Below are 11939 nucleotides of genomic sequence, written 5' to 3'. Positions count from 1 at the left end.
ATCTAACATTTTTATTTCGGAATATATAAATAAGAACCCTAAATCCTTAACATATTCTAATTTAAACAAGTGGCGATGTTTGAGTGGATTAATTTATAATTTGATAGAAATCTTAATCCGCATAAAATCCTATCGATTAATTTATCTTGAAGACCAAGGCCTCTGAAATGGGCAAATCCTTGAAGATCATTAGATATTTTTCCATATATGGCAGTGAATAACATAGGATTGCAATCCCAATGTATACTGGATACTGTGACTCCAATTGGATAACACATTTTGCACATTACTAATCTGCCCTTGACCGCTAATCTCTTTTGGATAGTTTGCATTAGTTATGGAAACATATAAGAAGAGGATTAATGGATAAAAAAGATTTTCGGACTCCCCCATTGAAGTTTCGGATTTTACCTCCTTGTCAAGTCTTTGAACTTACCATTTAGTTTCTTGCTCCAACCATATAAATCACCTCCCAATTCTTCAGAGAAAACCATCGTCTACTTCTCTGTTTCCTTTGCATTTTGCTCACTAGTTTGTTCTTTGCTTAGTTTTCAAGGTTTTGTAGCTAGGTTTTCTAGAAATGGCCGATCCTTCTTCATGTGCTCATTGCAGCATCTATGAGAGGTTGGACTGGACTGAGTCTGTTCACCGTGATGAGATCTTGGCTGTGCTTTCGAGGGTTGAAAGCAAGGGCAAAGGGTTTGTCCAACCCCAGCAACTTGTTGCTGAGTTTGAAGCAATCCCTGAAGCATTTGGAGAAGTTTCAAAGAACATTCAGGAAGCTGTTGTTCTATCTCCATACCTAGCCCTCGCTCTTCGTCCAAGGCCCGGTGTTTGGGAACACATCCGAATCAACATGAAGACACTCGAGGTTGAGGAGTTGCCTGTGGCTGAGTACTTGAAGATGAAGGAGGAACTCGTCGATGGAAGGTAGATTTACCTTTGGTTTACTTCAACTTTTGTTGCTTGTTTATGTTAAATATTAACAATATGATAATGCTTACTATGTTTTTGTGTGTATCAAATTGCAGTGCCAATGGAGGCTTTGTGCTGGAGTTGGACTTTGAGCCATTCAATGCTTCAGTTCCCAAACCAACTCTTTCCAAGTCCATTGGAAACGGCGTTGAGTACCTCAACCGCCACCTCTCTGCAAAGCTCTTCACTGAGCCGGAGAGCATGCATCCAGTGTTGCTCGAGTTTCTCCGCCTTCACACTCATGACGGCAAGAACCTGATGCTGAATGACAACATTGAGGATGTGGAAGAACTCAAACATGTTCTCATGGATGAGGTGAAGAAGTATCTCTCTTCACTAGCCCCCGGAACTCCATATGAAGCTTTCGAGCATAAGTTGCAAGATCTTGGCTTGGAGAGAGGTTGGGGAAACAATGCTGAGCGTGTGCTTCAAACGATCCAGCTGCTCTTGGACCTTCTTGACGCACCAGATGCTTGCAATCTCGAGAAATTCATCAGCAAGATCCCCTTGGTCTTTAATGTTGTGATCATGTCTCCCCATGGTTATTTTGCACAAGACAATGTCTTGGGATATCCTGACACTGGTGGCCAGGTTAGTCGCAATAAATGTTTCATGTATAGGGTTTATAGTTTTAGATTTAGCATCATTTGTTAACTCCAATCATTGAGTTTGATAATTTATTTGGTTGCTTTTGCTAGGTTGTTTATATCTTGGATCAAGTGCGTGCTTTGGAGAATGAGATGCTTAAGCGTATCAAGGAACAAGGGCTTGATATCACCCCTCGCATTCTTATTGTAAGTTCTGAGAATAAGAGCTCCTAGTTCATGTAGTTCATTGATTTTGTACCACAATCTAATGTACACATTGTTTCTTATATCCAGGTTACAAGGCTCCTTCCTGATGCTGTCGGGACTACTTGCGGTCAGCGTCTTGAGAGGGTGTATGGAACTGAATATTCGGATATTATCCGTGTTCCTTTCAGAACAGAGAAGGGAATTGTCCGTAGATGGATCTCAAGATTTGAAGTCTGGCCATATCTAGAGACTTACACTGAGGTGAGTTTTTGAATAATCACAATCACATGTCATCATTTTTGCCTTGTATTTCATTCCAATACTAACCCGTAGTTTTTTTTCTTGTTATTAGGATGTTGCAACTGAACTTCTCAAGGAGTTCCAGGGCAAGCCTGATCTTATCGTCGGAAACTACAGTGATGGAAACATTGTGGCCTCATTGTTGGCACACAAATTTGATGTTACTCAGTGCACCATTGCTCATGCCTTGGAGAAGACAAAGTACCCTGATTCTGACTTGTACTGGAAGAAACTTGAGGACAAGTACCACTTCTCTTGCCAGTTCACAGCTGATCTCATTGCCATGAACCAGACCGATTTCATTATCACAAGTACCTTCCAAGAGATTGCTGGAAGCAAAGACACTGTTGGTCAATATGAGACTCACATTGCGTTCACAATGCCTGGCCTCTACCGCGTTGTCAATGGTATAGATTGCTTCGATCCCAAGTTCAACATTGTTTCCCCAGGAGCTGACATGGACATTTACTTCCCGTACACTGAGAAGGAAAGACGGTTGACATCATTCCACCCCGAAATTGAAGAGCTCATCTACAGCCAAGTTGAGAATAAGGAACACTTGTGTGTCTTGAATGACAGGAACAAGCCTATCATCTTCACAATGGCAAGGCTTGACCGTGTGAAGAACATCACCGGGCTTGTGGAATGGTATGGCAAGAATGCCAAGCTTAGGGAGTTGGTTAACCTTGTGGTTGTGGCTGGGGATCGGCGAAAGGAGTCCAAGGACAACGAGGAGAAGGCTGAGATGAAGAAGATGTACGAGCTCATTGACACCTACAAGTTGAATGGACAGTTCAGATGGATTTCTTCTCAGATGAACCGCGTGAGGAACGGTGAGCTCTACCGCTATATTGCTGACACTAAAGGAGCTTTTGTGCAACCTGCTGTCTATGAAGCCTTTGGCTTGACTGTTGTGGAGGCCATGACTTGTGGATTGCCTACCTTTGCTACTTGCAAAGGCGGCCCGGCTGAGATTATTGTGAATGGCAAATCCGGCTACCACATTGATCCATATCATGGTGACAAAGCTGCTGAGATCCTTGTTGACTTCTTTCAGAAGTGCAAGGTTGATCCTTCTCACTGGGACAAGATCTCCCAAGGAGGCTTGAAGCGTATCGAAGAGAAGTAAGCAATGCCTTCCCTAAACCCTAATTTTCTTTCACTAACTTGTGCCAGAAGTTATGATGTGCTTACATGTTTGTCTTGTTTATGTAGGTATACTTGGCAGATTTACTCTGAGAGGCTGCTGACCCTGACCGGAGTTTATGGCTTCTGGAAGCGTGTTTCTAACCTTGACGAGAAGCGTCGCTACATAGAAATGTTGTATGCCCTCCGGTATAAGAAATCGGTTGAGTCTGTTCCTCTTGCTGAAGAAGAGTGAAGCAGAGGTGGAAGAGTGAATAAAAGAGCCAGAACTCCCAGAAGCAAAGCAATTTGGTTGGCTGGCTCAGAGTCATGAAGTTTTGTTAGGAATTTTGACAAGGCAGAATTATTTGTTTTAGTCATTTATTTTTTATTATCATTTTCCATTTCCAACCAAATGTTTGAACTTTGGGTCTTTTTTACCCATTAATATCAATTGAGTCAAATTTATGGTTCATATATGTTCTCCATCTGTTATGGTTAGTTATTTTCCATCTTTCCATATTCTGGTTCCAATGGTTTGGACTTATCAAAAGCTTTGCTACAGTTTAGGGAAATCACGAGATTGATATGTGATCTTTTTTGAGAATGCAATCTTTAGATGCGTTTAGATGAGAAAATTTTAAAATCCTTGGGAATTTATAAATGATGGAATCTTTAACTCCATCAATCTAAAATTCCATTAATTACAATTTCTGTTGTTTGGTTGCATCTGTTTAGGATTTGAAATGTGTAATAAATTAAGAAAGTTTAAAACAAATAAAAAGATAAAATATAAAAAAGTCTTGTTTTGGAAATAAAAATTGAATACTGCAAAGGAATTCGTAAATGACACCTATTTTGGTGGAAATTGAAGTGAGAAATTTAAATAACGAATTGTTCCGTTTTTTTTTTCACAGAGAAATTTAAAATTTCCAATCTGATAATGCCAAACCAGGGAATTGGTTTTTAGGAATTATGAAATCCTCACTTTCAATTAAATTCCATCATTTTTTCCCTCATCCAAACACACTAGAATCCAATATTTCCATTATGGTCGGAGATTATGGTTTTTCACCACTATCCTTTTTTTTTTTTTTTTTCAGAAAATATTTGAGCATAAAATCTTAGATTATTTTTGTATGATAACCAATAAGATAATGGTGAAAAATGATGAATCACGACTCATATCAACATGTAAGATTTAGGGTATATAAGATTGTGGAGTGTTAAAGAAGTTATTCATGCTTCTTAACAATTCTTATCAGTAATCACTGGCTACATCTTTGTTTTTTATTGTCGCGTTGTCTATGTTATTGAGTACGTGAGATGTTTCTAATATCAACATGTTGGATGAGTCGTGATATACCAAGAAAGCTTTTAACAAACAAATGTTTCAGTTTATGATAAATGAATAAATAAATTAAAAAAACAAATGTTTCAGTTTCAGTTTGAACATGGTTAAGAAATTATACATATATAAAAGATGAGTTAACTGTTCATTCCGCGTTACTGTTCATTCATAGGAGAAAAGGCGACTTTGCCCTCATTTGAAATTTTTTTACGGCTCTGCCACTGACCTATTTTTTTCCTCTCTCTTCCTCCTTTCTGCCTGTCTCCCAGAATTTTGTGCACTCTCTTCTAACCCCCTCCTGCCTCCTAAACCGAGAGAGAGAGAAAGCGAAGAATCAAATCGTAGGTTTTGCGCAGAAGGAAAGAAGAACTGGAAAAGTTGAGGCATCTGATTAATAAGGTTATCTTCTTCTCTGACTGATGAGTTGGTAATTCAATTCCCACAATTGGAAGATAACTCGCAGAAAAGGAAGAAGGGACGGGAAGCTGTCACGGTTTTCTTGCTTGTCGGAGTTGGAGAAAATGGATAAAAAAGAACAGGTTTGTTTTCCATTAATGTTGAAATATATATATAGGACATTTGGTTGAATCAGTCATGTAAATGCATGAATGAGTATGTCTGAAAACTAAAGGGTTGTTTTGGTACAAAGTTTGAAGATCTTCAGGAACGCAAGAGAGCAATTTCAAAAAGGTAAGTTTTGTAGTATTTTGAAACTAGAAGATTTGTTTTGCTTGCCTGAGAGAGTATTGAGGTTGAGTGCTTAACATTTGACATTTTGTTTTTGGTTGTTTTCACAAACTAAGGTTGATAGCTATGAAGGACCAGCAGCTGTCGTTGAGCACTTGAGGTTGGAGTTTCTGGGCTCTAGTCCTAAACCATTTGCAACCCCAAAACTGTAAAAGACACCTTTATACAATTTGGTAAAACTGTAAAAGCAAACCAGTAAAACCTTCTAGTATATATATGTATATCTCTTCCCTTTCTTCTTCACCCTACCGTTTTGGTCGATTCTGTCTCAAATCCTTGTTCGCAGACAAAACTCAGGAGAAGAAACGAAAACCCTAAATTGCATACCCCTTTCTTGTGCTACTACCCAAATCCCCAATTGGAGCTCAGCGATTAAACCCAGTTGAAATGGCGACTTATATGTGGAGGAAATACGCAGACTACGTGTACACAAAATGGGAAAGAATGATTCTTTGGAACATGGTGGAGCCCTACACCAGGCCCAAATCGTTTACGCCTCTCGTCACCATCTACGTCGCCGCTTTCTACACTGGAGTCGTCGCCTCTGCCATCACTGAACAGCTCTACAAGGTAATCCCACTTTGTTACTGTGTAGTTTTCATTTGTCTGGGTTTGTTTGGTTTAGTGTTGAGGGAGATAAAGTTGCGTTCTTTCCTTTGCCCTTTTTCCAAATTGAACCTGTTTGGTTATATGAACAAGTCAAGCAAAATCTTACAATCTCTAGTGTGCTGTGAGCTTGTTGAATCAGCTTGAAGGTATAAAAGTGTTGGACCTGTTAGTGTTTCAAACACTTTGTGGATTGGATCAAATAGGTCCAATCCAGTTCATTGTCGATATGCTTTTGTTGTTTGCATCTGTGCTTTGGTTATAGAGCTTTGATATCTGAAATTAATCGAGGAGAATTGGGGAGCAGGGTTGGGAGATGTGTTTTTATGGTTTTGATCAACCGTGATTGGCTTTTCTTTTAATTTGAATCTATTGAGTGATTGGTGAAGAATTGAAAGTCTCAATTTGGCTATATGTCAGCTTGTTGTATGCTACAAAATGCATTGTAGGCTCGTAGCTCATTTAAAATGGTCTGCAGTAAGATGTTCATGACCTTGCAAATGTTTTGCCTATTATTTCAGTTCTCATAGTTTTCATCCAAGTGTCGATTCCAACTCTTAAATGTGCCTGCTGATCAAACATGACTTGTTCTTTTTTGGCTTGCTTACTTTATATATGATTACAATCTTATGTGAGCTACCGATCTGTCTTCATTTCCCTTTCAAGGAAAATTGTACTGTGTAGCTTTGCATATCTTTCTCTTATTCAAATGTCTATGCAGATAAATCATAACTTTTGTTATTCTGCAGGAAAAATACTGGGAAGATCATCCTGGCCATGCAGTCCCACTTATGAAGCCCAAGTTTTATGGAGGACCTTGGAAGGTAGAGAGAGGAGAGGTTCCGGCCGCTCTCCCACCCCCATAGGCAAGTTTGAGAAGAGTTTTTACTATCATTTGCAATCTTCTGTTATTGAATGTCAAGGGCTTATTGTGCCAAGAAGAAAGAAAATGAGAAAAACAATATGATTGGTGTACTGTTTGGTACTTCTGGTAATTATCCCAACTTGATCTATTTTAAGTCTTTATCTTTTGAAACTCCAGTCAAAAATAACTTGAAGGAACATTCACCTAACACGTACTGACATATCATCTCTTCTGTTACAAAACCATCTACCAGAAACTGGTGCGACCAAATTACATTTCACAATCCTTCCCCCTAAATTAGAAATCCAAGCTCCATGTTCTGCATGATCATTCTTCTCTCCGTCTCTGTCACCGTTCCAGACGATGACGACCTATGGAACTATCCCGACAGAACGTTTGCCATCCTCAAACCTAGATATCGTTTCACAAGCAAAAGGACAGATTGAATTATGCCTTGGCATACAAAGACCATGGCTGGAGATGATTCAGCTCCAAGATCTCAAACCTCCCTCCTCCTTCAACCAATCAATCCAAAGAATCAGGACAAACGTAGCCTTCTTCCGCATGAACTACGCCATTATCATATTGACCATTCTCTTCATAAGCCTTCTATGGCACCCCATCTCATTGATGATCTTCATCGTCACGATGGCTGCATGGTTGTTTCTATATTATCTACACGACAAGCCCTTGGTGGTTGTAGGCTATGAAATCGATCAACGATTCCTGATGGCAGCTTTGTTCTTGGTCACAGCCCTGATACTTTTCCTTACCAATGTGAAATATAACATTATAATGGCACTCTCTATTGGCCTTGCTTTTGTTTTGGTTCATGGAGCCTTAAGGGAGCCAGAGGATGTCATGACTGTGGATGATGAAGAAAGGCTTGCATCAGGTGGTGGCCCTGTTCTAAAAGTCCCTCTAAAAATTGCTGCCTCTTCTTCTTATTCTCTGTCCCAATAGTGGATTTGTCATGTTTCCAAAATTTCCTTGGTTCTTTTTCTTTTACTTTACTTTAGACGTTTGTAAATTGATGGTGAATTCTGGGTTTGGTGACATGTGTAATACAAAGGACGGTGAATGAGTCTCAGATCTGTAAATTTGTATATAATTGATCTAAATCTAATGCAATTGGAGATGAAGGTGCAAAGAAACTAGCAGAGTGATTAAATATCCCCAGGCAGCTCAACTTTTCTTAGAATACATGGACAGGGACTAATGAGTTTGATAAGAATGTTCATTTTTGCAGATAAGTACAAAAAAGATGACAAAGATTAGTGCAAAGAGAAAGACAAGACATAAGCAACAAGGCAATATGACTGACTGGTTTTGATAATTAAGTTGCTTCATCAGTTCATCAGCTAGATTGTGTAAATGATTTTGGGACTACTTGTTAGAGTATAGATTGAGCTGTAAATCTTTCAGTCAATATTTCCGATTCTTAAGAAGAAACATAAGCAATATGTCATATATGGTTGTATGATGAGAGTGACTGGTTGCGCTAAATTGCATTTTCAGCTTGATTTGTGCATGATCTTAGGACTCGTTAGATTATAGTTTGAGATGTAAATTTCGGTTTATGTTTTCAGATTCTTTTCCTGTGGATTCAACATGTACCAACATTTCAACCCATTGCTAGCCTCGGAAGGATCAGATTAGAATTGGATGCTCAGCTTGTGCTACGTAATATTTTGGTAAAAACTCTATCCGCAAGACTGCAACCTGCAATTTTGGTTCCAAACTATCCCAAGGGTTTGTCATCATTTTCTAAGCTAAATTTCTAGGTAACAGAAATTAGGGTTATAGACTTGTAGTAGAGCTTGAAAGCTCCACTTTGCAGGTTTCAGTCACTATCTCCATACATTGCTGGCAATGTAGAGCAACCCAATCGAAGAAAAGACCAGTTTGTAGTTCACATAATATCCCAAGCATGCATTGAATCAAGATGAGGTGCTAATTTGTAGTGACCAAAACTCTACGTCGATTCCATACAAAGCCAACTTGGAAGGAAAACTTTGATCTGATCTTTCTTGCTTACACGACTCTTAAAAGCCAAGCTTACCCTTCTTTGTTAACCCCAAATGGCTAAAATCCACAATAGCTTAATGAAGAGTCATTAGGTTTAAAGAAAAGTGGCACCTCCCTATGTTGGAAGTCCACCTCAGTACGTAGATACTCCATAAGCCAATCAATTTGCTATTATTTGTGGACCTTCACGATTTGAATACTGCGATTTATATCTACTCCATCCATGTATGAGATAGAGGAATGATGCTTTGGTTTTGGCTGACCGTACTAACAGAAAAAACAAGAGCTTTCGAAAAAAGTTGGAAGCCACTACATGCCAGCCTCAAGGCCATGACAGTAACATAAAGCAGCAAAACGGGTCAGACTAGCAAAGCATGGCAAAACTAACCATGAATTGCTAGAGCAGAAGCAGAAGCTAATTCATTTACCATGAATGTGTTATGTCAGAAACTCAAAACCAACCAATTAGGTTTTCCCAGAGAACCAAGTACATCAAATAGATCACATTTTCATCAAGAACAAGCCTTTTTACTAGCACTTGCAATGGATTAGCCGAAATTCTGGTATTGGAGAAATTGCTCCAGGAGCAACCTTGCTGTGTGAACTCTTGTTTTACAATTCATTAGAGTAACTATGCCAATTTGTACACAGCACAAACAGAGACAACAGAAAGAGAGAAAACAAAGAGGATCGAATTGCAGGGCATAATGCATGCAGCCAAAGCATGCTTCTTTTCTTATATCATACACATGAATCTGATTAAACTATACCATAAAACTCATAGCATACAGCTACAAATCATCTTCCATTCCATTCCATTCATTCATGCATTGGTGTTTTCTCAATAACCACAATCGAATCGAAACACACACTACATTTCTCATCACTTGCAATGCAAAACCCGAAATTCGACCTTGGGAGAAATGGTCTGCAACAGCAACCTAGCAGCCTGCTCCTGCTTCACCAAAGCACCCTCCTTTTCCACCAGAACCGCCGCCACTATTTCCTCATACCCGCCGCCGCCGCCGACAATGTAATCCACCAGAGCCGCCTGGACCGGACCCATGCTCGGATTATACGCCGCCGATTCCATATACCACCCTTTGTAAATCTTCCCCTCACCGTCCAGAATCGCCACCCCAGACGGGCACAGGCTGTAAGGCGCGTGGGACCTATTCGCCGCCTCCAGCGCGTGGTTTATCAAATCGTCGCTAAAAGTCTCGGGTTTGTTGCTAAAAGATAGGCCATTGTTGTGCTTCTCGAGAACTAAAGGCACGTCCTCGTCGAGGAGGTCTTCGGGGCCGAACCGGTGGGGGAGGAGGTGGCGGAGGGGGCTGAATTGGCCGCACAACGTGTCGTCTCTGTCGTCTCCAGCCTCGGCGGAGGTGATGAGGATCTTGATGTCCTGTGCGCGGCGGATTTCCTGAAAGAATTGGCGGCAATGGCCGCAGGGGGCGGCGGAGACGGCGACGTATTCGAGGCGGGGCTCCGACTGGATCGAGAGATTGGTGACAAGGAACTGCTCGGCGTGGACCGAGTAGTGGAGGGGGAGGCCCGGGAACTCGAGGTTGACCCCGAAGAACACCCGACCCGAGGACCCGTATCCGACGGCTCCGACGGGGAATTTGGAGATGGGGACCCGGGCGAGGTCCTTGGCGGACTCGACGAGGGACGGGAGGTGCTGGACGACGGTGAGGCCCTTCTGCTTGGCCGCTGACTCCGCCTCCGAGGCTTCGATTACGAATCTGGGTCGGTCCATTTTCGAGGAGAGGCTGGTGTTTCGGGTCGACCCGGGTTTTGGGAGTGGGGGGTTGTTATTGGGATCAGAGTGAGGATCCGAGAGATGAGGAGGAAGAGCGAAAGGAGGGAATGCGAGCAAATTTATAGACGTTTGTTTTTAGGCAAATTACTCTTTTACCCCGTGATTTTTTTATCTTACACTAGTATATGTATGAAAAGAAAATTTTGGCATCGATTTTACATTGCATCTTATTGTTTAAAAATTTTCAGTGTTTAATGTTATCTCAGTTGAAAGATAAGGATTCACCAAAAATTATTTCTAATTCACATGAAGTGTGTGATGCATTTCAGCGCGGATGCAAATAACTCTCGATGTTTGAGTGAGTTTCGTTTTTACGAAAATGAACTCGTAGAAATTAAATGTCATACCTCTTTGAATACAAACTTGAAACTTTTCAAAATAAAAACTTAAAATATGCAAAGACTCACTATTGTGGAAAAAGAACAATATATATAATTAGGGTTCTATCTTCTTGAGTCAAAAAGGAATTGGTAGAGTAAAAACATAAACATCCTTTTAATCTAACTATGGTATTCTCATATTCAAAGGACGTACGTATACGTATCAATTGATGCTATGTTATACGTATCAATTGATGCTATGTTAAGTACATTTAGAGAATAGGTATTAAAGAAGAAGCACAAATGAAAGCGATCCTTAATAAAATAGAAACAATTTTAGAAGGGGTTGGATGACTTTTGTGGTAGAAGTCAGCTTCCTGCATAGTGATGAAGCGCAATCCAACCAAATACGCCTTTTCTTGCATAATATTTTACCTCTTCTCACTTTGGTTGGACTGGAGAATATATACATATTCAATTCAGAAGATAAGATAAGACGGTGTGATTGAATGGTTTTCTTTGCTTTGATGCGAATACATGTCTGGAAGTTGAGATAAATTTCATAGGTTGGATGAATAAAATATTTAAAAAATGAGAAAAAGTGTTTATGATACGATTATTTACTTGTAAAAAAAATTCTTACATCAGAGACAAGTTCAATTGATGAGAAAGTATAGTATACGAAAGTCTCATTAATCTTATTAATATATTAAGTTGTTTATTAATTATATGAAACCTAATACTTAACTTTTGCTTGGATATTTAACTTTGATTTATCATTCTTGATTTATATATATGCGTTCTTGAATTCGATTCTCATATTGATTTGTGTTAATAAATGTATTATAATCAGAATAATTTCCAATAAAAAATGTACTTTCTGTAAAGCTCTCGAAGGTACTCATGGCAAGTTCCTCAACTTGGCTTTTGCAATTTTGTATTATAATACCACTTGACATGAATCACATGATTAACTCATGAATATATAGAATAAGAAGCTCTTTTC

At 39.7% G+C, this 11939-nt stretch overlaps 4 protein-coding genes across 7 annotated transcripts; 3 read left to right on the top strand and 1 right to left on the bottom strand.

Moving 5' to 3' along the window:
• Window positions 1-580: 580 nt before the first annotated feature.
• On the top strand, window positions 581-3450 carry LOC112188591 (sucrose synthase). The gene is made up of 6 exons (XM_024327737.2): window positions 581-930; window positions 1032-1566; window positions 1674-1769; window positions 1857-2030; window positions 2122-3194; window positions 3285-3450. Exons 1-6 carry the CDS (start codon window positions 581-583, stop codon window positions 3448-3450), a joined length of 2394 nt encoding a protein of 797 aa, XP_024183505.1.
• Window positions 3451-4828: 1378 nt separating this feature from the next.
• LOC121048849 (uncharacterized protein At4g29660) lies at window positions 4829-8031 on the top strand. Of its 4 annotated transcripts, none has more exons than XM_024326004.2 (5): window positions 4829-5084; window positions 5195-5235; window positions 5349-5862; window positions 6648-6764; window positions 8013-8031. In XM_024326004.2, the coding sequence occupies exons 3-4, from the start codon at window positions 5680-5682 to the stop codon at window positions 6762-6764; spliced, it is 300 nt and encodes a 99-aa protein (XP_024181772.1). In that variant the 5' UTR covers window positions 4829-5084; window positions 5195-5235; window positions 5349-5679; the 3' UTR covers window positions 8013-8031. The 4 variants fall into 4 exon arrangements, with proteins under 4 accessions (XP_024181772.1, XP_024181773.1, XP_024181769.1 ...); XM_024326005.2 differs by lacking the exon at window positions 8013-8031 and adding an exon at window positions 7017-7913; XM_024326001.2 differs by lacking the exon at window positions 8013-8031 and having other exon boundaries at window positions 6648-6911.
• On the top strand, window positions 7127-7726 carry LOC112187268 (PRA1 family protein F3). Its single transcript, XM_040513204.1, has one exon. It carries the CDS (start codon window positions 7127-7129, stop codon window positions 7724-7726), a length of 600 nt encoding a protein of 199 aa, XP_040369138.1.
• Window positions 8032-9389: 1358 nt separating the features above from the next.
• LOC112187267 (cytidine deaminase 1) lies at window positions 9390-10654 on the bottom strand. Its single transcript, XM_024325998.2, has one exon. It carries the CDS (start codon window positions 10548-10550, stop codon window positions 9675-9677), a length of 876 nt encoding a protein of 291 aa, XP_024181766.1. The 5' UTR covers window positions 10551-10654; the 3' UTR covers window positions 9390-9674.
• Window positions 10655-11939: the final 1285 nt, after the last annotated feature.

Source organism: Rosa chinensis, chromosome 2 (genome assembly GCF_002994745.2).
Source record: "Rosa chinensis cultivar Old Blush chromosome 2, RchiOBHm-V2, whole genome shotgun sequence".
Taxonomy (NCBI): domain Eukaryota; kingdom Viridiplantae; phylum Streptophyta; class Magnoliopsida; order Rosales; family Rosaceae; genus Rosa; species Rosa chinensis.
This window is presented reverse-complemented; position numbering and strand designations above follow the sequence as displayed.

Coding starts and splice junctions, on each gene's coding strand:
- LOC112188591 (XM_024327737.2), top strand. CDS start 581: ATGGCCGATCCTTCTTCATGTGCTCATTGCAGCATCTATGAGAGGTTG. Junction 1,567..1,673: donor ATCCTGACACTGGTGGCCAG/GTTAGTCGCAAT, acceptor TGCTTTTGCTAG/GTTGTTTATATCTTGGATCA. Junction 3,195..3,284: donor TTGAAGCGTATCGAAGAGAA/GTAAGCAATGCC, acceptor TTGTTTATGTAG/GTATACTTGGCAGATTTACT.
- LOC121048849 (XM_024326004.2), top strand. CDS start 5,680: ATGGCGACTTATATGTGGAGGAAATACGCAGACTACGTGTACACAAAA. Junction 5,863..6,647: donor TCACTGAACAGCTCTACAAG/GTAATCCCACTT, acceptor GTTATTCTGCAG/GAAAAATACTGGGAAGATCA.
- LOC112187268 (XM_040513204.1), top strand. CDS start 7,127: ATGACGACCTATGGAACTATCCCGACAGAACGTTTGCCATCCTCAAAC.
- LOC112187267 (XM_024325998.2), bottom strand. CDS start 10,550: ATGGACCGACCCAGATTCGTAATCGAAGCCTCGGAGGCGGAGTCAGCG.